This window comes from Typopeltis vanoorti, chromosome 16, assembly GCF_054136105.1.
Source record: "Typopeltis vanoorti isolate ZY-2024b chromosome 16, IOZ_Tvanoo_1.0, whole genome shotgun sequence".
Taxonomy (NCBI): Eukaryota; Metazoa; Arthropoda; class Arachnida; order Uropygi; family Thelyphonidae; genus Typopeltis; species Typopeltis vanoorti.
In genome coordinates this window covers 36,799,517-36,825,862 of record NC_143564.1, presented here as the reverse complement: position 1 = coordinate 36,825,862, position 26,346 = coordinate 36,799,517, and the positions used below count along the sequence as shown (strand labels likewise).

Genomic DNA, 26,346 nt, shown 5'->3' with positions numbered 1-26,346 from the left:
CAAGCCTTAAAGTACAAGCCATTAGGAAAAAGAAAACCAGGACGTCCTCTTAAACGATTCAACGATGACTTCTAAGGCCGGAACAGGCCATGCTAGGCCCAAATCCTTGATACGCATGATGATGAGGTATATAAAATTTGAAAATGTATTGAATCTTCTGTAAGAGAGGCCATTCTGTTATGGTGGAAGTTTTCAAATTCTAGTTTCAGATCATAAGGGATGGAGCAAACAACACGGGCGCAATTAATAAAGGTTGATAATGTCCAGTTTTTGAGACAGATGATGTGCAGAGTCTAGTTGTAACGGTCAGTAAAATTAGGTTTGAGATAAACAGAGGTAGTTAGTACACCGGGGGGGGGAAGAATGTCCAAGATGACTAATTTCCAGAGGGTTCCATGGAAGCACCTTCGATGTGATTAAAGACAAGGTGGAAGAGTGAACGAAATTTTTTTTGTTTGTCAAGAAATCCGAGAATTTTTTATTATATAGCAAAGTGAAGAATTTGTGTGTCCATGCTAATCCTATACACAAAATCTCGCTTACTTTTCATTAATTCTTTCCATATGAAAAAAAAAAAACTTCAAATATGCATATTGGAATTCCTATTTTAAGGACGTAATTCACGCCACATGCATATCGGGGGGGAAGGGTTTAAGAGCAACAACTGTTTTATGAAATGTATTTATTTTTTACCGCTTTAGTTCTTCATTGCACTCACCCTTTTGAACTCATCGATACCAAAGAAGTGCGATTGCCCATTAAGTTGTACTGTCTTGTTTTACAATTTCTCTTTTTGTATTCCTTCTTTAAATCTGAATACCTCCTCCGGTGATCTCAATAATCTGGACCACAAATTTAAAAATGGACATTGCGTCAATCGCTCTTACCTTCAGGGTGGAGATATTTTATATAAGTGAATGTGTGGGTGAGCCTGTTGATCTGACTTGTGACTTACTCCTACCCAACCTGTCTTCTTCACTTACTGACGCCAAATACTGTAGTTCCACCGATTACAAATAGCCCTTGTAAGAAACTTCACCTATTTAATAGGGGAGGTAAGAGACAGAGGTTTTTTAAACATTTAATTTTTTTTAAGTTTAAAAATTAAAAAAATTTGTCGTACTCTATGTGGATCTAGTAATGATATTCACAGACGTACCACGCTGTACCATTTAAAAACTTAAATGCTATTTAATTAATCACTCCCTCAATACTACATTCTGGGTGACTTCTGATTGAATAAACAAAAGTAAAAAAATTCAATACGGGAGCATTTTCGCAGTTGTTAGACAATACACTACACTAAATACTGCATATGAGTGCTATTAGGGGAATTACTCAGTATGTTATGACGTAATGATTAGTTAGAACAAGCCTCAATCACTCACGAGCCTTGGTGACGCGAGTGTGTTATTCGTAGTTTTCTTCAATTACACCTAATTTTTTATTTTGTTTTCTTTTTAACTATAACCCTTTCACTTTGCCAACAATGTCAAAGAGAAGCAACAGTGCAAAACCAGCAAATGAGCGGGAAAAAAAAAGCAATTACGTTAGAGAAAAAATACGACATTTTTATCAGCCATCAAGCGGTAACACTGTTAAAGCTCTTTCTGAGAAAAAATTTCTCTTGCCGCTTTTACAGTTTGCACATTTTAAAGGATAAAGGAAAATATTTGAAAGACGTAAAAAAAAAAAAAAGCGCAATCTATGCAGTCTACATGGTTTCGTAATAAAGAAACAGGCAGTTTAATTCCTCATATGGAAAAACTGTTAACTGCTTTGATAAGCGACCAAACTCAACGAGTAAACATGCCTATTACCTACGCAACGGATGTACTAAAGCATTAGCTATTTTTAAAATCTGAAAGACCAAACAGGGGTGACTGCAAAGGGACTTTTGCTGCAAGTAGTGGGTGGTTTGACCATTATAAAAAGCGAACTGGTTGGCATAACATTAAAGTACAAGGTGAAGCTGCAAGTGCCGATAGCGAAACTGCAAAATCGTATCCAGAAAAATTCGAAGAAATAATTAAAGAAGGAAATTACTCGCCATCGCAGATTTTTAACGTCGATGAGACGGGCCTTTTTTCGAAAACGATGCCTACAAGAACTTACATCGCAAAAGAAGAATCCTCAATGCCAGGTTTTAAAGCATCAAAAGATCGCATCACTCTACTACAGGGTGTCCCAAAATTCACGCAAGAAGTAATTTTGATAGAAAACGCAGGTTTTTAATTAAAAATTGTAATTTCTTATTGACTCATAAAGTATACAGTAGAGGGTTATGCATGGAATAGCATATCGGGTAAATGGCCTCCACGGCTTTGCTGGCACATACGCACTGTTTTGTCGAAATTTTCCATGACCATTTTGCATAAATGTGGCTGAATTTCGTTGATACAGCGCTCAATTTCCTCCTTCAAGGCGTGGGTGGTCGTGGGCCCGTTGGCATAAACCTTAGACTTCAAAAAATCCCAAAGAAAAAAGTCCAACGGTGTTAAGTCACATGATCTGGGCGGCCAATTCTGATTACCAAAACGGGAAATTACACGACCAGGAAATGACTCATGCAGTAATTGAATTTTTTCTCGGGCTGTATGGCATGTGGCACCGTCTTGTTGAAACCACATGTCGTCCACATCCATATCTTGCAATTTAGGCACAAAAAACTGGATTATCATGTCGCGATAGCGAGCACCATTAACTGTTATTGCCTTACCAGCCGCATTTTCGAAGAAGAATGGACCGATGATGCCTCCAGCCCAAAATCCGCACCAAACAGTGACACGTTGTGGATGCATTTGTTTCTCAACAATCACTCGTGGATTTTCTGAACCCCAAATGAGACAATTCTGTCGATTAACGAAGCCATCAAGATGAAAATGAGCCTCATCGCTGAAGATGATTTTGTTCGAAAAATAAGCATCCACTTGTTGTTGTTCCATAATTTATTCAATGAACTCTCTTCGCTGTGTGGGGTCATTTTTAGTAACCCTGAACTGTCAGCTGTCACGCTGTCTTTGCTTTTCTCGTTGGCAACACTTTACCGCACAAATGGCGCTAAATTTAAATCTTGCCTGAATTTTGGGACACCCTGTATTAGGAGGAAATGCTGCCGGCGATTGCAAGTTAAAACCCTTATTTGTCGATCAGAAAATCCAAGAAGCTTAAAGGGAATTAATAAAGATACTCTCCCAGTAATATGAGAGGCAAATAAGAAGGCTTGGCTGACGGGTTCTCTATTCTAAGATTGGCTTATGCATCACTTTGTTCCTGAAGTGAAACTTTATTGTGAGAAAAAGCAAATTCCATTTCAAGTGCTTCTGATAACTGACAATGCACCTAGCCATCCCTCATCAGTAGCTTACATTTGCCCTAATGTAAAAATAGTCTTTGTACCTCCAAATACAACTTTTCTTTTACAATCAATGGACCAGGAAGCGATTGCGACGTTTAAAGCACATCATCTCAAAGAGACTTTTGAAATGTTAATAGAAGCAACTGATAAAGATGGAAATTTTTCTATCAAAGAGTTTTGGAAGAGATTCAACATTTTAGACGCAATTTGGTGACGCAGAGCACCTGGCAAAGTTTCCGAAAAAATATGAAAGGAGTATGTCATAAACTTTGACATCAGTTTAATGATAATTTTGAAGGCTTTGAAGACCCGACAAAGATTGTGAATTCTGAAACTCAAGCGATCATAGGTGTGGCTAACCAGTTGCGAATGGAAGTTTGGGAAGGTGATGTTAATAAGCTGCTTCAATCTCACACTATGGAACTCTCACCGTAAATCTTTGGCCAGTAGAGTCTTTTCTTATCATTTAATATATTCTTATTTAAACTATTTAAACTTATTTAAACTAATCCTGGTTTGAGCTATGGCGAGACCAAGAGACTTCTGAAGCAAATGAAATATATATTTTTTTGAAAATAAGTACGGCTATGAATCTTCAGCGAATAAAAAGCATTCGTGTGTGGCAATAAAGTTGTTGTCATTAAATACTAATGTGTTTGAACTGGATCAGTTTTTATTTACGAGACACATATCAAGACACGCCCACTGTCCGATCAGTGGAAATCTGCTATCTGTCAGGGAAATGTAAATGCACCAACATTTTAAATTAAATTTAAATCCATTTTCAATGACAACATTTAAATCCATGTTCGTTTATATTTATGCATGTAATAATTAATTAGTTTCATTTAAATTTCTTCATTTGTTTTATGGTCCCGCTAGGTATATATATCGATGGAAATAAACAAAATATTTCTTTCTTTAATTTTAGAGAGGGATTATTTTTTCCACCTTCATGCACAGCATCCGTTGTTTTAAGCAATTCCATTTTTCTCTATGAAACAAAATAAAAGAATCCAAACAGATTGCAGAAAGGCATCAGCTTCTAGTATACTCCACTGTCTGAATGAATAGGGGTTTCAGACGTGTAGCAGGTTGGGCATTTCGGCCTCATCCTAACGCTGAGTTCCACCTGAGTCATGTATGGTACTTTCTGCCAGCACAGCCCTGAACATTGCGGTTCTTGAAGATAATTAATTCCTCCCTATTGGCTGATGGCCAAGGGCACTGAAAGACAGTGGGATGAGCAGTGCTTGACACAAGTCATTTGATGACAAACATCTGAATATTTATGGCCTCTGATGGCCAAGCTACCCACTCAGGGTCATGTGTTATACCTGTCAGAAAAGCGAAGGTTGACAATAGTAATTATATGAATACCCAAAATAATATTAAAGTGTGTTTTAATCTTAGCTCTTATCTTGATATTTTGATAAATGATTGAAACAATGACTTTAATCTGTTTATATTTATGTGATTATCCAATCGTCTTCAAACATTTGTTTTCTTAACGGATAGCGAGAGACTTTTTATCTTGTCTTTGACTTAAAAAGAAAAGCGTTTATTAATGCACAGTTTCTTTTAAAATATATTAATAAGATGCTTGTAAAAGTAACACTTTCGCCCATGTTTACTAGTTTTATGTATATTATTATAGGCGGTGTACCTCACAGCATTTGGCCTGGAACTGGGATGGATAATTGAAGCTGAAGGTGAGTAGGATTACTGTTGTGATTTTAACAGATATAAGCTCGAATTGGTTGTGTTTCTCAATGTTATTTATTTCTTTCCTAACGAGGATTTTCATGCTGATTACGCACACTTCCTGATCAGCATCAATGCGAGACTGCACTTTTTTTTATGCGACTCCCTCCCACGATCCTTAATCCATATACAATAATGTACCACGGTACATTGGTATTGGATCAGGTTATGCTGAAACACTGCTCTAGACATCAAACAAGAAAGCAGTCTCCAATGATCAGGATGGTGGTGGTGGTCTCACTAAAGACATTTATAGACATCCATCTATGGTAGAGTCATCTACTCGGCCAAGCAAACCTGTTTATTGTGTTTATTACTGTTTATTGTAACCAGACAAACCTACTAGGAGAACAAATGCAATTTACATACAAAAATACATTACTACTATGCTGGTTTCATAAGATGGTGACGTAACTGCCCGTCCAAGTAACTTCGTAAGTGTATGGTAGTTTTTCCCTACACACACTGGATTGTGTGTGTGTGCGTCCGCGCATCTTTTTTGGTTGGTCTTTGGTCTTTTTCCTTTGTCGGATAAAAATACTGTCAAAACAGCATGACACCAATTACCTCGCCTTCAATAGAGAAACCTTCACAAATATCCTGGCCAGGATTGGAGCCCAAGTCGATTTAAACTAAAATCCGTCGTGGTACTGCACCGTTATAGTTTTCAATAGATCATGGTTTGGGTTGCATTGACCAGGTTTATTTCTTGATATTGTTCAGGAGTTCATTAAAATATCCCAAATATAAACAGAGTGAGTGTGCCCATGACTTTCTTCAACATGTTCTGGATGATGTTGCACAGATGTCAGATCGAAAATAAAACAACCAAACATCTTTCTCCCTCATTATTACAAGAAATTATGCTTTGATAATTCTACTTAGTCCTTTGGAATTTAAAGCTTCGTAAATCTTTAAATCAAAAATCTTTAGATTTTTGCCAAACTGCTACGATAAATGTATCTATTTTACAACTAAAAATACACAAACTGCTGATTATGAAAGTGTTGTATATTCTGATGTGAAATCCAGAGTCGAATTTTTTAAACTGGCTATAATGAGAAGCATAGGGTTCATGTTGGAAAAACGACCAAAGAATTGATAATTAAATCAGATATATTTCGAGAATACAAGCTTTTCGTTTACGTATATCCTGACAACATTGTTTACTATCCTTCTTAAAAGACCAGGAAGCGACATAATCCGAGATATTTATGAAGACTGGTGAAATGTAGGACATCTACACAAATGCGTGTCCAATATTTCTCTGAACGCTGTCTGTCAGAGTGTAGTTTGGTATTTTTACATCCATAACTAACTAGAACAAGATTACAGACAGTAAACCAGAGTTTACAAATTTTGCTTGAATTTCACAGTTTCATTTGTTTTTGTTGTACTTAAGAAAAAAACAATAGGATTGGGGATAGGTAATAAAAATGAAGCAAAAAAAAAACATTAATAAAATAATGCCATGTTCATGTAAAGATGCAGTCTGAAATTGATTAAACACTTTTCAATAATCAATTCTACGTCCTTTGAGTTATTAACCTATAAAATATTTCCTAATGCAATTTTTCGTTTACGACTGCTTACATTCTACTTTTCTGGTTCAGTATGATTATTAGCAGTCGAGCCAAAGATTCACCGTGTTTACTATCCTTCTTAAAAGACCAGGAAGCGACATAATCCGAGATATTTATAAAGACAGGTGAAATCTAGGACATATACAGAAAAATGTGTCCCCTCTGAACACTGTCCGTCAGACGGAGTTCACGGATGTATGTGAGTGAAGAATTCTTATTGGCTGAGGCAAAACCACGATGTCCTCATCTGTTTTTAAAGCACTGTAAATGTTACTATCTAGCCAGTAACAGTACCTATTTTATAGCAACAGTTTCTCCAAACAGTATTCCAACATCTTCAGGTGTTCACTGACCAGAACTAGGCGACTTCAAATTTGCAGTATGCGTGACTATACAAAATAAACGGGCTGAAATCAATGCGAAGCTCTTGTTCAATAAAAGAAGCTGTGGAGGCTATAACGAAGACTTTTGTCTGATCCCCCCCCCCCTCTCTCTCTCTCTCTCACACACACACACACGGAAGCATGTACAGTATTAGTGAACTAGAGAAGTAATGAATAAATTGGATACGAAGACAAGCACTGAATAAGTGTTGGGTGATATATGACCACGCATTTAATGATGTACAAGCGTGTACAGTACTTTTTATGTATTTGTTATTATTATTTTTTTTTAGTGAATCCCATCCAAGTAAGCCTATAAACCTACCTTACATTAGCGCCATAGGAAAGGACTCCATTCGTCTTACAGAAAGGGTAATGCAATTGATCTATCACCAAAAGACAAATTCCCACGCCCAGGGATTCGAAACCAAAGCCTGAGTTACAAACCGGGTATATTATCCACCCGGATAACCAGGCAGAAAACCTTTCTTTCTATCTCACCCACACACCTGGATTCAATCTGGGTTGAAATAGCGATGATGGTGACAATTCGCCAGCCCTGGTTGGCCAAGTAGTACCACACTCGCTCTCCAACCACCAGGCTGGAGAGCGAGTGTGGGATAGGCACGGATGTTTATGAATGATGAATTTTTATCGACTGGGGCGAAACCACGACGTCTCCGCTTAGTAGAGGCATTAAGAGTGGCTTGAAAACGTTCCATATTTAGTCTCTTAACAAAGGTTTCTGGGTGGTGTAAAAATCATAAAAAATATAAAACAAATAACGCATAAAAAAGAACCCTTGACTCATCATGATGCTAATAGATTATAGGTTTATGGCGTGGACGGCAGTCACATAAAAAAATATGACAATAAGCAATGAAGATTACTAGACTAGCGTACTGTTTATTAACAGCGTGTGTTCTTTGGCCGGTTTTTCGTTTGCGAGAAAAACTTCTCCTACCTTCGTACGAACATGCTAATATGCATCCCGCTCAAAAGCTCTCCGTCCTAGGCGGAGAGCCGATATGAAAGTGGCATGGTATTTCCTATCACGCTTTTTTTTCCTCTCTCTCTCTCTCTCTCTCCTTCCGATAATGGTAAAGAGCCTTAAATCTGCGTAGCCACAAGTGGGGATTATAACCAGTGGTGAGCTATGGAAATTCTAAGAAAGGGCTCGCATCATCGAGCAAAAAAAGAGCCGTATTTCACACAAAAACTTTTATTAATACAGCTTGTGTACTCTTTAATCAAAAAGTACGAGGGGACAATCAACCTGTAAAGGCTATTATTCCTAAACAAATATTTCATGATCTAAACATGACATATTTGCACACAATCATCTGTGCTAATTTATCTTACATAAGAAAAACATTTTTTAACTACCAAAATATAATAAGAATAAAATCTTTTATAATCGCACATATGCAATAGTCGGCATTTTTTATAACAAAATAAATTTGTTTTGTTTGCGATAGAAATTTTTATGACAAACAATCTATAAAGAATCAATAAATATTATCTAAACACAATAATATTGAAGTACGTTATATTTCTGTTTTGTTTTTATACTTCAAGTGATAATCAACGGTACCAATCAAGGGGCATCATTTTATAGTCCTATTTATTTATATGCGATTACCAAAAGTGAATTCTTATTTGTAAAATGGTAACAGTAACTATAATATCTTATTTAATAAAATCACTTTGTTAGGTTACCGTATGAGTTTGTTGCTTAATATATTCAAAAAACTATTTTTTATTTTTTGAAAAAATAAAAAAGTAAACAAGAAGAACAAGGGACTCGCAAATTTCAGAAGAATTTAACAAAGGGCTCGGGCGAGCCCCTGCGAGCCCCCTTATAACTCACCACTGATTATAACCAAGCATCCGTAATTTTGGGGAGGGAGCAACCCCACTCTAGGCAACTGACAGCAGAAAATAAGTGCTTGTTTGTAGAGTGAAAGTTAAATTTTTTTAAAATTAATTTAAAGAAAATCGTAACTCATAATATGTGAAAATCTTTCTTAGTCATCATTAATTACCTATCTAAGTATAGCGATATACAAAAAGTTATTTGGTTTTTGTTTTCCAGCAAGACTTCCAACTCCTGCTTACATCCTCACTGCCCAGTACTTCTGTTCACTGCTTCTGTCGTTATTTCTGGTCGTAGGACTTGTGCTCGTGAGTATTTTGAACCTTTTATTTATATATATTTAAATAAACTGGTGTCACTATCGAAATCCAGACTTGTAAGCAGTTCAACCATAAAGCAGTATTCTGTGAATATTTTCCGTGCAGTCACCAAATGACTTTTAAACTTTTCGTTTGCAACAGCGAATATTCCAATCCCATCTTGAATTTGTTTCCTCCATTTTGATAGCCTCATAAATCCACGGAACGACTTAAACACTCTTCGTCTTTAAATGTTGTCCCCCCACGCAGAACATGCTGAAATGAGGGTGGCAGCAAAATTTATCGATCGTTTATTAAAATAGGTCACATAAAACGCCGTCACGCTTTCTTCTTAGTAAAGAAAGGTTTTCTAGTGCAGCCAATACCTGCATGAACAACGCAGGCCACTGATCCTAAAATATTCCGCTGACTGGTGAGAACTCAGTCTGTACTAAAACAAACGAACAGAATCGTATTTTCCTATTTCACTGTCGCCAGCGAAACTTTTCCAAGGAATGTGAATAACCAAATGTCGGTCGATCACCGAGAAAATTATGCTTCACCTAAATATCTATAAATGCATAACGTTTTAAAAAAAGGAAACTATTAGGAGTATAAATATCTCTTCTTCCAAATAGATTAATTAGTAGTCAATTAAGCAATATGAAGTACTCCTTAATTTTGGAACAAAATGAATGATTATACAGCTCACAGGCAATACATACGAAAATTAATTTTGTCTATAATAGTTGGATATTTTACGAATATTTAAAACAGTTTATGGTGATTATATCGTAGCGCATGTACTTCCTTTTTAATCTTGGCTACAAGGAACGCCTCTGTTGTCTTACTCGAATACTGGGTGTGGTGCGAGGATATTTGTGAAGTGTTTACGTGTATTTCAGTTCCGGTTGGCATACTATGGCTCGATCTTTTATTGCAATTAATTTTACGAAAGCTTTTATTAATTTCCGGTGTTTTCTAACATTTTCTAGTAAACTACTATCTCCTACGCGTATGTCACCGACACTGTGTCCTGTTTCTTCAGGGAATTTAAAAAGCAGTACAACACGTGTATTTACGCGTATTTATATGAAAGGCAAGCCATTGGATAATCTTTAATGTTTTTGCCATGTTTGGAAGCAAATCAGTGGGGAGTATTAGAATAGTCTGTATTTGTAACGTAATGTTCAACTTTTTTTTTTTTTTTTTTAATAAATCATTGTCATGGGTCTCTCGTGACATCCTAAAAGGTTTGATGACGTTCCATAGTTGACGTCTGACTTCAGAAATAATAGTTTTATGTACTTAACAACGCCCTCGAACTCTGATAGCCTCAACAACAATCCGGTTTAATAAAATCAATCATTTGCATCCATCTTAACGTGTGTTTTATTCGTTTCTCCATTAGACTCGCTTCATTGAATACAGCAAACAACAGTGTGGAACTTAGGGCAAGCGAACACGGAACTAAAACGAACATTAAATAAAAAAAAAAAAGGACAACATAAACGTTCGATATCCACTACACGTTGCGCCAGTGGTTCATTTATTGTGTGCTTATAACATGCACAGATATTTCGTCTTTAATTCCAGTATTTCTCATTGGTTAAATAATCATTGCCTCAATTACTCTTCTTTTAAATGCATTCTACTTTCAGCCATTTGTAAAATTATTCGAAATTCTCCGACTATCTAATCTGCGCACTTCAACATGATGACATAAGGCCAACACCTAGAAGAGGGGATGGGGGTGGGCATCACGTTCGCTATGTCATAAGGATTCCTACAAAGTCTTTCTTTATCTTTTTTACTACCTCCCGATTACCCATTTTTATCTCGAGGGGAAAGTCGTCATGACAACGGCATTGGATTAACAATTCGTACCTTATGTGGGCGGTTCTAAGTTCGGCCATTAAACTCAACGACCTTTGTTGAGACTGCGAAGGCGACAGAGCAACATAAAGGAGGGTGGTCTTGATGGCTCGCTTATCTCCATATTTTACAAACAGGGCTTGGACACAGGGTGAATCAAGACCTTGGGAGTGCGCACGCAATCCTGACTCCCACATATATACTGTTTGTTTTGAATAACCTCCAAATGGAACACGCACACTTGCTGTGTGTATATGGAGGAAAATGTTTGACTGTCTAAAATTCTCTATAACTGCGTTGAATGCTACAATATCTACATAACTGTTAGATATTGTCAGCACAAAACTGATAATCAATTACAAATGGAAAACTTAAAGAAAACAGATAGTAAAGCAGCAGGAACATTGATGGGGATGCAGTTTTTTTAACACTCCGATTTTCTTTTCTTTTTCGCATATTTTATAACGTCTATTAATTTATCATAATCTTAATAGAACAGGTCGTTGAATTGACTAAAATCTTATCCGGTCTGCGTTACAGCAAAAAATTATTTCGTCCAATATAAAACAAAATATATTATTGTCAGTACGAGGTGTCATTCTGTGTATTACCAAAGCAATCGGGTAGTACAGTTAGCGGAAGTTCATAACTAATAGATATCACTCAGAAGGCCCGTATACTAACACCGCAATTAGTGTAGGCAGTCAGGATAATTTATGCAAATCACTATTGAGTAAGTTAATATCTATTAAACTGGAACAGTCACCTGTAAACCACTTAAAAACCAGCTGAAGAAACACTGCAATAATAAATTCGTTGGTGTTTGTCTGGTCCTTTTTCCTCTAATAGGATTTGATAATAACCAAACGGCTTACAAAGTTTTGCGTTGTCTGATAGGTTCTTACATGCAGAAAGAAAAACACACTTTGTTTTGTGCAGCTAATATCTTTTTAATTTCTTAGTTTCATGCCTGTATGATTTACGGTTTTAATGAGACCACTATTCATCAACCGTGTTTGCAGCCACAACAATAATCAATAAGTTACTGCATAACACGCACGTGACAAATCGTTTAGGCTGGAAACAAATCAACCAGGAACATCGAAGAGCTGTGGTAGTTGACAGTAGTTTAACATAACGCCAAAATTGACGAGAACGAATTGCTTTTCTCTGTGCTTCGTGGGGAGAATAGCAAATGCCAACATGCTTGTAAAGCTTATTTCCAAATGTAAAGCTTATACTTGAAGATAATTGTCCCCAGTAGCTCACTTCGATACCTAATTGCTCGTATCATGCTTGTGTTTATTCAAATGTTATCTTGTTAGTGATTCAATCTACTTCTCTGATAGCCGTTGATATTCTTTCCTGCAACTACTAGAATTTCAATGCCTCTTCGGGTGGTTTCAACCGTTAAGCTGCTCTGACTCACGATGCACTGACATATCCGAGTGCCACTTGCGTTCCCCGTTCCTTCCACAAGCTCCGTCTCCTTCGTGGTACATGAAATTTCGTCGCGGTTCACTGTCGATGCGACCACCGGAACAGATTTTAGAGGCTGAAAAATGGAGGAAGTCCTCCAGTCAGAGAGGACATTACCAGTAAACAGTGCAGTAGGGTGAGTGTGTGCTGTGGCCATTTTGAAATCATGGTGCATGCAACGGAAGTTTTTAATAAGCTACTTGCATCATTTGCATTTCAAGGTGAAATCATTCAACCACAGATATACTGCATTAGAAGGCAGCAAGCACCAACGCTGACTTCTTAATATAACTGACGGTTTTAGAACGTGTTCCACTCAGCTACCTCCATGTTGACATAGTACTGTTTAGTATTGGTTTGATTTCTAGCAAAATAAACTTGTACTAGATTTTAGAAAACCTTTTCCAGCACTAGCTTTTACATGATTAACTCTCCAGGAACTTTTTCGAACATTGTCATTTTTCAACCAGTATTTTCTGTCCAGTTTTTTTTTTTTCTTTTCATCGTTGAGCGAGATCCTGAATACTGACCCATTGAAAGTCGCCACTCGGAAGTCGGACGACTTCACGAACAGCTTGTTTCAGCTCTTGTTGTCTGCAAAATGGCATTCTCGATGTTCCTACTTCAGAGGGTAAGTTAGCCCCTTCTGGCAAACAGAAAAACACGGAGAAAATACGATGTATATACTAGTAAACATCAGGGAGTATAAAGTGGCCTCAAAGACGGATATTTCTCTGAGGACCGTTACAGGAGAGGTTACTCAAAAGTAGAATCTGGACTTACGGGCTGATGAAAAGGAATTTGATACGGGGAGCCTCCCACCCAATTAGACATTGAAAACGGATGAATAGTTTGTCTGAACTATGCAATCTGTTGTCTTACCCTTCAGATTGTAAACAAGGATTGATAGTCGAATGCAACGGGCGGAGTACAAGAAGGTTGTTATTCAATTTTCCATATATTAGCTATGGTGCGTGCAACGCGCGCTCTTGGAATTACAGACTGACCTGAGACGTAACACAAAAACAAGGCAGTTCAGATCGCAAGTTACGCTCCTGAGCTCGGTTTTTTCAAAGCTCAGGAGCAAAGAAAAACTAAATTAAAACCACACAGGAAAATAATGCTTTCTGAGGAGCTTTTGAAAATCATGCGTGGCTCCTAAAAGTGTCCAATCGCATCCCAACTTTCGACAGATGAAAATGAGTATGATTATAAACCAGAAATTAAAGGATGAAAGAGTTGGATGCAAGTTCAGTGAGTAGAAATTTGTGTTTTCAAGTTCGCCGAGTCTTTCTTCTTTTCCAGATGTAGATTACAGTTCCTGAGGTTAGTTTGTAATACAATAATCTTCAAGTAAATTCACTTATCTCGAATAAAGTGTCAGAGTTAAACCCGTAGCTGTTGCAGACTTGAGAAAAACCGTTTGTTGCGCAACTTTGTTGTCATTTCCATGCATTTCGCCTTTCTTTTGTTATTTTTATGTTGTGGAGTTAATCACTACGTTGAAAGGTAAATCCACACCAAGAAGAACTGCAAGACCTCAAATGTAACAAATGCCACATAGTTTTTTTAAGAGTAATAAATTAAAATGTATACTGCGTATCTAAATTCAGAGGATCTAATGCGACATAGAAATGTCGTCTTTGTGCGAATGAATATATAATACAAATGTTAAAAAGCGGGTAAAATTTGCAAATAATCATCTTCTGGTGACCTTATGTACTAGGGTTTTGACCTACAGCACTCAATTGTCTTCAAGACAGAATGAATAATAAAAATCTGGCATACTTACAAACATAATGATGGATGTTGGCTGTGTCAAGTTTGAAACAACCAATTGGAAAAGTTGAACAAAATCCTCACTTGTCAGATACATATTCAAATAAAAAGAGAACACAAAGGTTTAATAAAAGATAGAAACGATTTAGTTGTTTAAAGTGGACAAGCTTTCCAAAAGAGTTCGACATTTGGCAGAAGGCCAAATGGAAGACGGCATAAATGCCGACAAGCTTTACGAGTCGATTTCAAGTATTTATTATCTTGTTCCCATTTGGTCTAGGGTATAATCGGCAGAAGGGTGTGTACACGTAGACAATTTTTCAGGAATGATTTGAAGAAATCCTGATGATTAAATGATAGCAGTTAGGTGTTATATCTTGGGACGCACACAAGTTCTAATTAGCTCTTTCAATTTCTTTACAGAAAAATTCCAAGTATCTTCTCGGATGGTTGATCATCACAATGGCATTGTTCTTCCCAGAGTGTGGTCTTGTCCTTTTTATGAGTCTTTATTACTGGGTAAGTAGGAACAATTGTAAATCTCTCTCATTCATCTTAGAACAATAGAATTTTGATGAGTTACGATATTGCCATTATCACTCTACATAAGAAGCAAATTGGTCCACAGGGTACTACGATACAAGACTGTAAAAAATAAATAAAAAAAAAACTACGCCACAGTTAATGTCTTCATGAAGTTTTCTAAAAAAATATGGACGGGCAGATAAATTGTTACAGCTCAATATGTGTGTGCGTGCGCGCGCGGGCACTTATTTTATTACTCCACTTCATGCGGAAAGCTGTAATTGTGTTTTCAAGTAACCTGGATTAACTTGAGGACAATGCAAACTTGGAATAGCCATCATTTCCTTGCAGTGTTTCTGATGGAGTGCACAGAAATAATCACTTGCGTGTCAGTAAACTGATCAGTCTGACACGTGTAGAGAAGAAAAATTATAGAACAAAACTGATGCGGAAAAATTAGGAGAAATAATTTGTAACAAAATCCGTTACAGCCTCGTAAATTGTGTATTATAGACGATATCAGAATCCCCCTTTCTTCTATGTTCATTCTTCCCATTATTTCTTCCGCATTCTGTTTTTTCTAAATCCTAACTTTCCTTCAAGTGATCCAGATTATTCGTATTTAGCTAATTGATTCATTATTTCTCGATTCCCTGACTGACTATACTAACTTACACCCAGCCTTATATTCTACTTATGTGTATGTGTGTAAATATAGTACATTCGTATGGGTGGGCTAATATTCCCCCCCCCCTCTATTTTCATTAATTTTATTTTTTACATTTTTATTTATTTATTTAATGCAGTCTGGAAATCCTGCTCTAGACCAAACATGGAACTTTTTCGAGCCACTTCAGGCCTGCAGTAAGCGGAGAGGTGGTGTCACGCCGGGCGATGAAATTCATCTCCACCTAAAGTCTACTACAAACATGCATGCCCACGACAGGATTCGAATCGCAGCCTGTTGGTTGGAGAATGGATACGCTAATTACTCGGCCGATAAAGCCAGTTAATTTAATGATATCCTTCGTGCTTATATTCAGTGCATGGACTATAGTAAGTTTATTTAAAATAAAAAAGATTGATAAGGTAGCAGATGAATTTCAATGCTGGGTGTGACCACCGCCTTGCTTATTGGAGATCTGAAGTGAATTGAAAAAGTTCCATGTTTGGTCTCTAGAGCAGGGTTCCCGGATTTACGATTTTTTTATGAAAACAAGAAGAAATAATTGGGACTGGAAAAGTCCTAATTATTTCTTCTTGTTTTCATAAAAAAATCGTCACACCAGCATCACAGGCGCATTGGTAAAAACTGCTAATGCTATTATTATCGCACTTCCCTAATGAAGAATTAATTATAAATAAAGTCTGACGTGGTATAATCATCTACCTTTTTATTTCCACCTGTTCATCTCTCCAGGGTCATCCGCAATGAAACAACCGTGAACTTAACATGTATCACTCAATCCACGTAACCATTCTTTGTTGTCAGAACAGGTTAAAACAATTCGAAATTATTCACCTCCAATAAGACGTGCAAAGACAACAGCTTATGAGAGTTGAATATTCTTGCTGGTTTCTGCCATTTGTATATATTAACCACGTTGTTCTAGTTAGCCATAGCATGGATGTTTGTAAATATCTTTAAATGATTTCTTTAACTTGGCATCAGATCAACAGGAGAATGAAGTTCTGAAAAGCGCTATGTTTGGTTTATAGAGCAGAGTATGCCTAACGCATGCAGGGTAAGTAAAGTACAGTGAGCTTTCGGGGGGGGGGGGAGCTACAGTAATACGGAGCTCACCCTATATACACTTTAGAGTACTAACTGCCATTCACACCATTTGTTACAAATATATCCTAATTTTTTGGAATCACGCACATCTAAGACCATTAGAATAACATAAAGTTATGAGATTTTAAATGCTTTATGAAGAATGAAACAACACATACGATGTAAAGTCAAAGGTTGGAGAAGTTATTATACAAAGAAATCGATACACTTATAATTTATCAAGTATAATAATTTACTCTTTAGAATTCGAGAATGAAAGATTATAGAGCTCATAAAAAAAGAGGATCGGAGGAGAATTAATTATTCTATTCTTTATGCAATGATCAAACGATGTGTGTTTATGGGTTTGTTGCATGTCATGAATCTGTTTAACGGCCTCCATTTTATGCGAACTGTTCTTGTGATGTAATGTGAAGGCTGCATGCGAACACACACTGCTGGTGATAATCACAAGACAGGAAGTGTTTTGCATAGATAGTAGTTTGGTTATTAGTAGTTTAATAAATCGATACAAAGAAAGTCAGAGAACGAAATATAATACGGCGTGAAGGAACCATCAAAACGAAATGCTGAAGTTCCTGAGTATTTTTTTTTTTTTTCCGGAAATGAAGATGGATAATTTAAATGGTAATTAAAAGTCGCTCATCATGGGAAATACAATTTTAAACCACACAGCAGAAAACTGTCACAATTATGCTATTTTATCGTTCGTTTTTTATTCCCGTTTGACTTGACACTTTTGTTTTGCAATAGGGAATTAATGACAAGTTGACACAGACCATTCATAAATTTAAGTTTGGTTATTAATGATTGCACTGCACATTTTACATGTATTTATATATATTTTTTTCTTTCTTTAGGGACTAAGCACCGCGCATGGACTGGCAGAGTTCATATTCTATGTCTGCAGGGCAGTGCTGAATGTAAGTGAAGTGAAATATTGATTTGAATTTCCGTTGTGCAAGTCAACAAAACGTTACCAATAACCAAAATAAAGATGTACGGCAGAAGTGCGTTTTAAAGAGATTTACTAAACACAGCGAGTGCTTGAAACCGAACAGGCTGATTTCATAAAAGCCGTAACTCGATACAAATTTACTTATAAGATTTGGCACAGAAGGCTGGTTTCCGGTCTGCCACACCTTTGCATAAAAATAAAATTTAAAATAATTGATAATATTATATTTGAATATATTGCCTATTGAACGGTAGAAATAGTTTCTAACTCGCATACGAAGAAATGAGGTTAATGAATTAAAATTAAGATATGTCCTTAACTTTTTTCCATCAATCTGCATAACATTCGCATAAAAGTAATCCTACCCGGAGGCTACCACATAAGGTATGCGAGTAAGTAGCTTAGCTACTCGCTTCGTGCCAGCAGGATAAGTTTTTTTTTTTTTTTTTTTTTAATATCACATAATCAAGATTGAAGTGTTATATTTGTCACTCGCGTGAGATATTAATTCCATTTCCAAATATTAACTTCAACGATGCTTACCATTAGCTGTCTATTGTATCACATTATAAAGTTTTCCAATTGAAGTATGACTGAAGTCTTGATAATCAATGGTTGGAGGTCAGCTGGCGGAAGAAATTAGGCAAATACTTTGCCTTTCTGACAGACGAGGAGTTAAACGATTTTGTCTGAAACCTGAATGTGCCGGGTTTAAGTATGTCATCTAGTTTTTCTTCCAGTTAATTTGCATAGAAAGTTAAAAGGTTTGTCCCACTTAAGCAGCACTACAACGACCAGGTGAGACATCAAATCACCTGATAAAAGGAATAGTAACGTCAATCAAATTGTTCCTTCTTGCATGGAATAGATAGATCTGGAGAGCACAACCCAAGTGGGTAGTTATGCTCCACAAATCTGACTGTAGCTATTGCGAGTTTCTCAATGATGAAACGTTCAATGTCTGTCTTTTTATACTGCATTGTGATGGAACATCTGGTATAAGGACAAGTCTATACAAACAACTTTACTGCTGCTTTTTTCATCCTATAACTCTCTCTCTCTCTCTCTCTCATTGACACCTGTAAAACACTTTGAAGTACTGTTTGGAAAACATTATGCATAAATATAAACCAGGGCAATATCGCATCACTAAGTGGTCTGTTAAAATTAAATTTTAGAATTAAATTTAAGTGTCCATTATAAAAACAAAATGTTATTTATAAAAGTCTTAAACGACCTTATATTTTATTCATAACAGAATTAAATTATTATACAACATTAACTGTAAACATGTCATACATCATATGAAATTAGCCTCCAATACCTAGCCGCATAGTTTCTTCAAGCATAATCCCACCAATTTAATACGAAATTGGATATCTAATCACACTCAAGTGCATGACCTTACATTTATTAGTATTGAACTGACAGCTATTTTCGCATGCCCACATCATTCTGCATACCACAAGCATTCCTGATTACCCTACCAATCTTTACATCATCAGCAAACAGATGTATACCACATGTCAAATTCTTCCCAAGGTCATTAATGTATGTATAGATTGAATAACAATGGACCAAAGACTGATCCTTGTGGTACACCACTGGTTACCTTGAATCTTGCAGATTCATCTCCCCCGTATACCATTTTTTGATATCTGTCAGTCAGCCATCCTCTTATCCAAGCCAATAGTTCATAATCCAAACCCACATTCTCCAATTTATGCAACAATCTGTATTCCATGCTATATTCTGTTAAAAGCCTTAGCAAAATCCAAAAGTATCGTGGTGTATCCATTCCCCTTGTCTAACTCAGTGGTAACATTATTATGGAATGTGGAGTTTTAGTAGACAAGAAGTTGAAGTTCGAGGGTCATATAGCAAAAGTTGTAAATACAAATCAAAGAATAATGGCAATGTTGAAACGAACCTTGACATGTAATGATGATAAGAAAATCATTTTGCCTCTTTACAAGGCCTTGATAAAACCTCTCTTGGACTATTGCGCGCAGGTCTGGTCTCCGTAGTGATTCGGATATATATATATATATATATATATATATATATATATATATATATATATATAAAAGGAAATTAAATGACTCTATACCGAGAATCACAAGTTTAATGTTAAAGTTTAAAGTTTAAATGTATTCTAGTTTCGTTGAATACATCAACTTCTTCAGGTATCACTGGCAAAGAATTAAATAAAAAATAACAGAGACATGATAAAATACATTAACAGATCTAGAAATAAAACACACAAGTATATTTACATTTAAAAGAGAGGAATGCGTGCTTGAGTTCCAACTGATTGGCTACGTGCGAGAGCTGGCGTGAGTGCGCCAGTATTGGATATTGGCAACGTGTGCGTCAGAGATATTATAGCTAAAGCTATTGTTATTATGAGATGAATCAAGCGATATTTCTCTAGATTCAATTATTCTTCTTTCAAGTTCATCATAGCACACATGGATATTAGAAGTTAGTGGCCAGTCTAAGAGGTGTTGGCTGCCCTCATCGGAGTTGATAGAGAAGAGAACGTGGCTAGAGAGAGCGCTGGCTCTGGTTCTGTTGTTGGAAATGTCTCCTTTGTGTTCTTCCATGCGTAAAAGGATGGATTTAGCTGTCTGGCCGTAGTGTGGTCTGCCACAATCACACAGAATCTTGTAGACTCCTGGATACTGAGTAGGGAGATGTTTCATTTTAGGTCTACTGAGTATGGAACGAAGTTTAGGAAACGTAGTGAAGCAAGTTCTAGTGTTGAATTTCTGGAGCATTTTAGCAAGTTTTGGGGAGAGAGAGCTGATGTATGGTAACGAAATAAAGGTTCTTGGTGGAGAAGAATCTTCAGCAGCAGTTGAGCTGCGGACAGAGAGAAATTTATTAATCTTCTTAAGACAGAATCCATTGTTAACAAAAGACCTTTTGAGAAAATTCAGTTCGTAATCAATTTTTGTTTCATCTGTAAGTAACGATCTGGCTCGATGTGCCAGGGTTGAAATGATACCAAACTTTTGTGGAGGGTAGTGATGGGAAGAAGCATGAAGGTATCTGTCTGTGTGAGTGGGTTTCCTAAAAATGGAGATTTTGATATTTTCAGCGCATCTCGTAAGTTTTAAGTCCAGAAAGGGGATACAGTCGTTGGATTCAAGTTCACAGGTGAAATTGATTTTCTGATGAAAATTGTTGAGGTGGTCCAGAAAAAGGTTGAGGTTGTCGACGCTGTGTTCCCAGATGAGGAATACATCGTCAATGTAACGCTACCATATTTTAGGTTTAAGACTCCAGGAATTAATAGCTTTTTCTTCAAACTCCTGAAGAAATATATCAGCAAGAATCGGAGAGAGCGGACTGCTCATTAATTCCCCGAGTTTTTTTTTCCGCTGTAATTAAATTGATTAAACCAGAAAAAAAAATTGAACTAAGTGAGGCCAAATTAGATTAGCAGGCTTGGCAAGTGAAAGTCGCAAATCAATATGCATTTCCAGTTGTTGGTGGAGTGTAGGCACACACGTTTAAGATACTGATTATCTAAATTTCATGGAAATCCCCCCCCCCCCCCGTATCTCCCTGATGCAAATTGATGAAGTTGAGGCCACATTCTACTAAGTACCAAGTCTTACATAAAGGGAAAAAAAAAAACGAATTAGAGTATTAGAAGAATTATAATTACGTAACACAAGAAATATCTGAGTATTTATGGCACTAAAAAATTTTTGTACGTAGTATTTAGCGAATATGCTTAATGATTGACAGCTGACGTAATTTCTGTAAGAGTGGACTATCTACTTGTATCAAACCTGATTAGTTAGCTTTTCTTATCCATTTGGTTCCACTAAATGAGCTGAGAAGTAAATGCCAGAAAAACACCACCGCTGACGATTATCTTTTTAGAATTATTAACTGCTAATGCAAACTAAACCTGTTGTAATAACCCCTTTACTAATCCCGACTCGTTCCAGGTGCTCTGCATTGTGTGCATCCATCTGCTACATGGGACGTGGAAGAGGGAGAAAGCAGTGCTAAGGAGGTTGGAGAACTTACAGTTGGTAAGTTGTTCAGGTCGAGTTCAAAGATAATATTTTTTGCAAAAGAATCAAAATTCAAATTCAAACTTTTAGATCTCATATTATGAACCAATTTTATTTATTAAAATAAATATTTCGCTCGATGTTTCAATAGCTCCCTTGCTATAAAAATGTTTTTTATTATTAATCTGTTATTTTTAAGAATAATAAGAGTTTGAAAATAAGAGTTTTTTATTATTATCTGTTTAAAAAATATATATATAATGATTTTTTGTTTGGTGATTTTAAACATTTTCGCATGCTATTTGTGCTATACAATGAAGATGACCATTTCCGCTCTCCTATGCAGGGTTCGCTGTTTACCGAAGTCGACACTTCCACCAGCAAGGACTCTCACCAGACCAGCAACGGACACGTCAACCAAGAATTCGTTTTCCGCTCTTCACACTCGCAAGAATCGGAGCTCCTTTTCATGACCTCTTCCCACCCGTCCCGTCTGAGTCGAAGTCGCTCCTTCAATTCCATCAACCTCCCAGAAAGACAGTCGTCAACTTGGTCGAGTTCCCGCACGCCAGTACTCGGAAGCAGACCCGTAACGCCAAACGGCATAACGCCTCCTTGCTACTACTGGAACGCTGGCGGCAGCGAATTTGACGCGTCGTCATTTAACGAATTTCTGTCGTGGAAGATGAGGCACCGTCCAGATGTGGTGAGGGGATTTGCAGGCGAAACGCAGTCGGACATCTTCCCTTCGTATCCTGGTGCTCGTAATGGATGGGACGAGTATACACCACCGCCACCTTCTATTCGTCACTCCGTCCTACAAGACACGCTCCCGGCATACTGCACACAAAGCTTAGAAAGACTGAAGAATAAGAAGCAAGGACCCCTTCGTCGAGCGCGGTCCCTTAGTGACATCAATGCCTTGCCCATGGACTACTACATTCTGGAAAAGATACCTCAAGCCCCGTTCCAGTACTTGGAAAGACCAGGAAGCATGGTCATTGAAGATGCAGATTCCAGTTCCACTCACAGCATTAGGGATGTGGCCCTGTGACACTGTTCTCTTCGTTTGTCTGTGAGAGTGCAATGGAAAACTCCAGTGACGTGTCTGCTCAACAATTTGACTTCAGGAAAAGATAATTCGCATTAAGAAGTACTTAAGTATAACAGCGATTTATGGGCAAGTGTGTACTAATTCTGAAACTACGAGTTCACGATTCACTATCACCGACAGGTGAACATTTCATATTCATTGCCCGTTACCGTTTTTATTAGTCTTTCAGAGTATTTGCAGACGGAAATACTCTCGTGTATCCGACATTCCAGGAACTTCCAAGTGTAGGTTTGAACTCTGTTTGAATATCAGATTTAAAGGAAAGAAAAGACCAATGGAAAAAAAAAATCTAACAGAATCTATTCACTTGTCAAATAGCTAATGGACTACTGTCAAGCGCGTGACAATTTTACTGACAGTACTACTGCTATTCACCTCCATAAGAGGAACATTATAATAGGGCATCGATTCTCTGAGTAGACTATTTTATTTCTAAAATCAGGGCCGTCACCAGATTACATCACGCCCTGAGGCAACCAATTAAATATCACCCCTGATGGATTATAAGACAAAAATATAAGAACATCTCCAATTGCTACCTTGTTTTTATTACAAGAGAAACATTAATGCAAAACCATTACATAATAATATTAATTAAAAGTTTGCTCTACGGGGATATCGCACAATAAAACTGTTCATAAGCTCTTCTAAATTTAAATTCTAAGCTATGTCCGCCTCTATTGATATAGTTGCTAGACCAACCAATCTTTCTTGGGTCATTGCTGTTCGCAAATAATTTTTAATCAGTTTAAGCTTTGAAAAACTTCTTTCCGCGCTTGCTACACTAACAGGAATTGTTAGCGTAGCGACGGCACCTACCGCAATATGGCTGAACGAGCGCCCTTATTAAGTCGCGCCGTGAGGCAGGCTGCCTCTATGCTACACCTTGTCGACGGTATTGTCTAAAATAGTTTGAAATCCATCACGCAATCTAATATTCTTCTCTTATTTGCTTCACTTTCCTATTGATCACATCCCCTTGCTCATCTTCGTGTTTTCAACATGACTTATCAAATTCTCATAGAGAACGCCCATTTTCTTTATGGATAATTCTCCTGTTCTTTCCATCTGGGTACGCTGTTTCTCCCACGTGCAATACTTTTTTTTTTTTTTAATTTTCGGCAGAATCCTGTTCTCTCTTTTGCAGCCAATCTTCAAACTTCTTTTCCTCCTGCGCCACTTCTCAAATCGTTTTGCTTGTCCTTTATTCGGATCGCAATGAACTTTAATATTACTTCAAGGAGTAGAGGATCAACATGGAACAACAAAAATAAAAATTTGTCACCTGCATTATTTTCATATCCAAAAATCCTTTGGTCCCCTGAATTCAGTTCATTAAGTTGTAAAAGGGCTAAGTATGAGATAATTTGAATTCGTACTATTTTTATTTGTTAAATCATCGGAAGCGGAAAGCAAATGTTACGGCGAAAGCTTAGATAGCCTAACAATTATAGTTACGCCAATGATGCGTTCTCTCGGTTTTTATAGGAATATATATCAACAATTAAACTAAGGTCCAAAACACTCAATACTATACTGGAAAACAAAAGCACAGATAACCTCTAGTCTGTTCTGTGTTAAAGAAGTAATACGGTAAACTTATCTGTGCTCAGACAATGTCATAGTATTTCATGTTTTTGTATGTTTCACATTGGACCTTGGTTTCATTGTATTGTCAGTATTTCCTAGAAAGACAATACCACCATCATCAAGCCAAATACATAAATGTATTTAACTGGATATCCTAAAATCACCAGTTTGATCCCGAGCCAGTGTAAACTTTGGTTCTATAATTAGCTGTTTTGTGCTGCCATCTAGTGACCATATCATATACTATGTTAGTAAAACAACAATACAGTTTTTTTTTTCTTCTAAAAATCAATTGATTAAATGACCATATATATATATATACTTTTTTTTTTTTTTTTTGGTTAAGTTATATACATTTCGTTAAGTTGAACTTTACGTTATAAAGTTCAACAGTACGTTTTTGTCTTTAAAAAATCGGAATCGAAATAACACACTGTCACGCAAAGCCTTGTAACAGTTTTAGCACATTAAAATGCAACCCGAGTTCAAGTGAAGGTCACAAGCTAACTGCAAAGTAACAGATAATAATCGTAAAACGATTTACCGATAAAATTCTTGCCAGCAATTTACTGAAAATGTTCTAAATGAAGCAGAAATTTCAGACTGTAATTTGCAACATACTACTCATTAATAATAATATAAATTATCAAATAAATAAATACATGGAAAGTGAGAAATAAAAAACAAATGAAGGATTTCCTGATTTTCAGAAAATCAGTGGATTTTCTGAAAAGCTACCGATTTTCGTTAATATTTTTAAACACATATATGATGTAGTTTTGTTTATTATCAATAGAGGGCAGCACAAGCTGCTTACAATGTAAAGAAGAAAAAACATTGTGTGCAGAGGTTCTAAAATAATATTTTCTTTTAGCATATGATGTATAGTTTTCGTATAAAATAAAATACCAGAGAACGGAATGAAACGAAGTATTTTTTAAACTTGGACAGAATCATAACATGTCGCTTTTAATATTATGTTTGTCAAAATGCATAAAGTAATTACAAAAAAAAGTTTGTTTTTCACCTTTTTACCCCGTATTTTACTTTTCTTATTAAACCACATCCAACTTACAAGGATCTAAACTCAAATAACAAAAAAAGTTTCGAAATTTCATAATCCTTTTCAAAGGATTACTAAAATACTAATGTTTCTCATATGTGGCGCCATCTTTTGGCCAGACAGCAAACTACCTTAATATTTACCGTACTTAGGTGGTAATACAAAATTTGTCTTCCAGTTCTGCATCAATAACAATAATAATAAAAAATTACAATACAGTAATCCTAGTAAGATTACAATTACTAATGAATTCTCTTAGTCATTCGGGCATAGCTAGAAGTGAATGAAGTAGGTTACAACGGTTATAGTCAAAGAAACAACAATGCTAAATATTTCTGAGAGAAGTAAGGTACCCTACCCGTGTCCCGCCTGGGGAAGCCTCTGTACGTATTTCTTGAGCATCCAATACACCGTTTTTTCTTGAGCACCCAATACACAGAAAAAACGGTGTATTGGATTGGAACGGTGTTTTTTCTGTGTATTGGGTGCTCAAGAAAAAACGGTGTATTGAATTTTCAAGAAACGCTGTGTTCTTGTGTGTATTCTTTGGTCGGTTTGTCTGTTTGCGAGAAAACCGGAGCACCCGGAGAAAACCTGACGTCCATGGTCTGAGACCGACTAACTCAGCACCAAGAGAAAGCAGACAGGAAAATCTTTTAAATGCCTGTTACTGGAATCGAACGCATGTCCTCCCACTCGGCGAACAAGCACGCCACATCTGTGCAACCGTGGACCGCACACAGTTACTGCTATAGTTGAGTTATATCTTTAAGATAAAGGTAGCACAACGCGATCTACTTCTAAATGTCGTTCATGATTTTCTGCAGAAAATCACCGGGTTTGATAGTTTCCGCAGTAATTTGCAGGTAAA

General features: G+C 36.7%; 1 protein-coding gene across 1 annotated transcript in view; it reads left to right on the top strand.

The window, feature by feature from the left end:
- Nucleotides 1-25,332, top strand: part of Rcd6 (Reduction in Cnn dots 6) — a 34,675-nt gene extending 9,343 nt beyond the window's left edge. Inside the window, exons 2-7 of the mRNA XM_090406097.1 lie at nucleotides 5,016-5,070; nucleotides 9,184-9,272; nucleotides 14,820-14,915; nucleotides 17,577-17,639; nucleotides 21,640-21,726; nucleotides 22,055-25,332. Of these exons, the coding sequence (XP_090262223.1) occupies nucleotides 5,016-5,070; nucleotides 9,184-9,272; nucleotides 14,820-14,915; nucleotides 17,577-17,639; nucleotides 21,640-21,726; nucleotides 22,055-22,762 (1,098 nt within the window). The 3' untranslated portion in view covers nucleotides 22,763-25,332. The remainder of the gene's footprint in view (nucleotides 1-5,015; nucleotides 5,071-9,183; nucleotides 9,273-14,819; nucleotides 14,916-17,576; nucleotides 17,640-21,639; nucleotides 21,727-22,054) is intronic.
- Nucleotides 25,333-26,346: the final 1,014 nt, after the last annotated feature.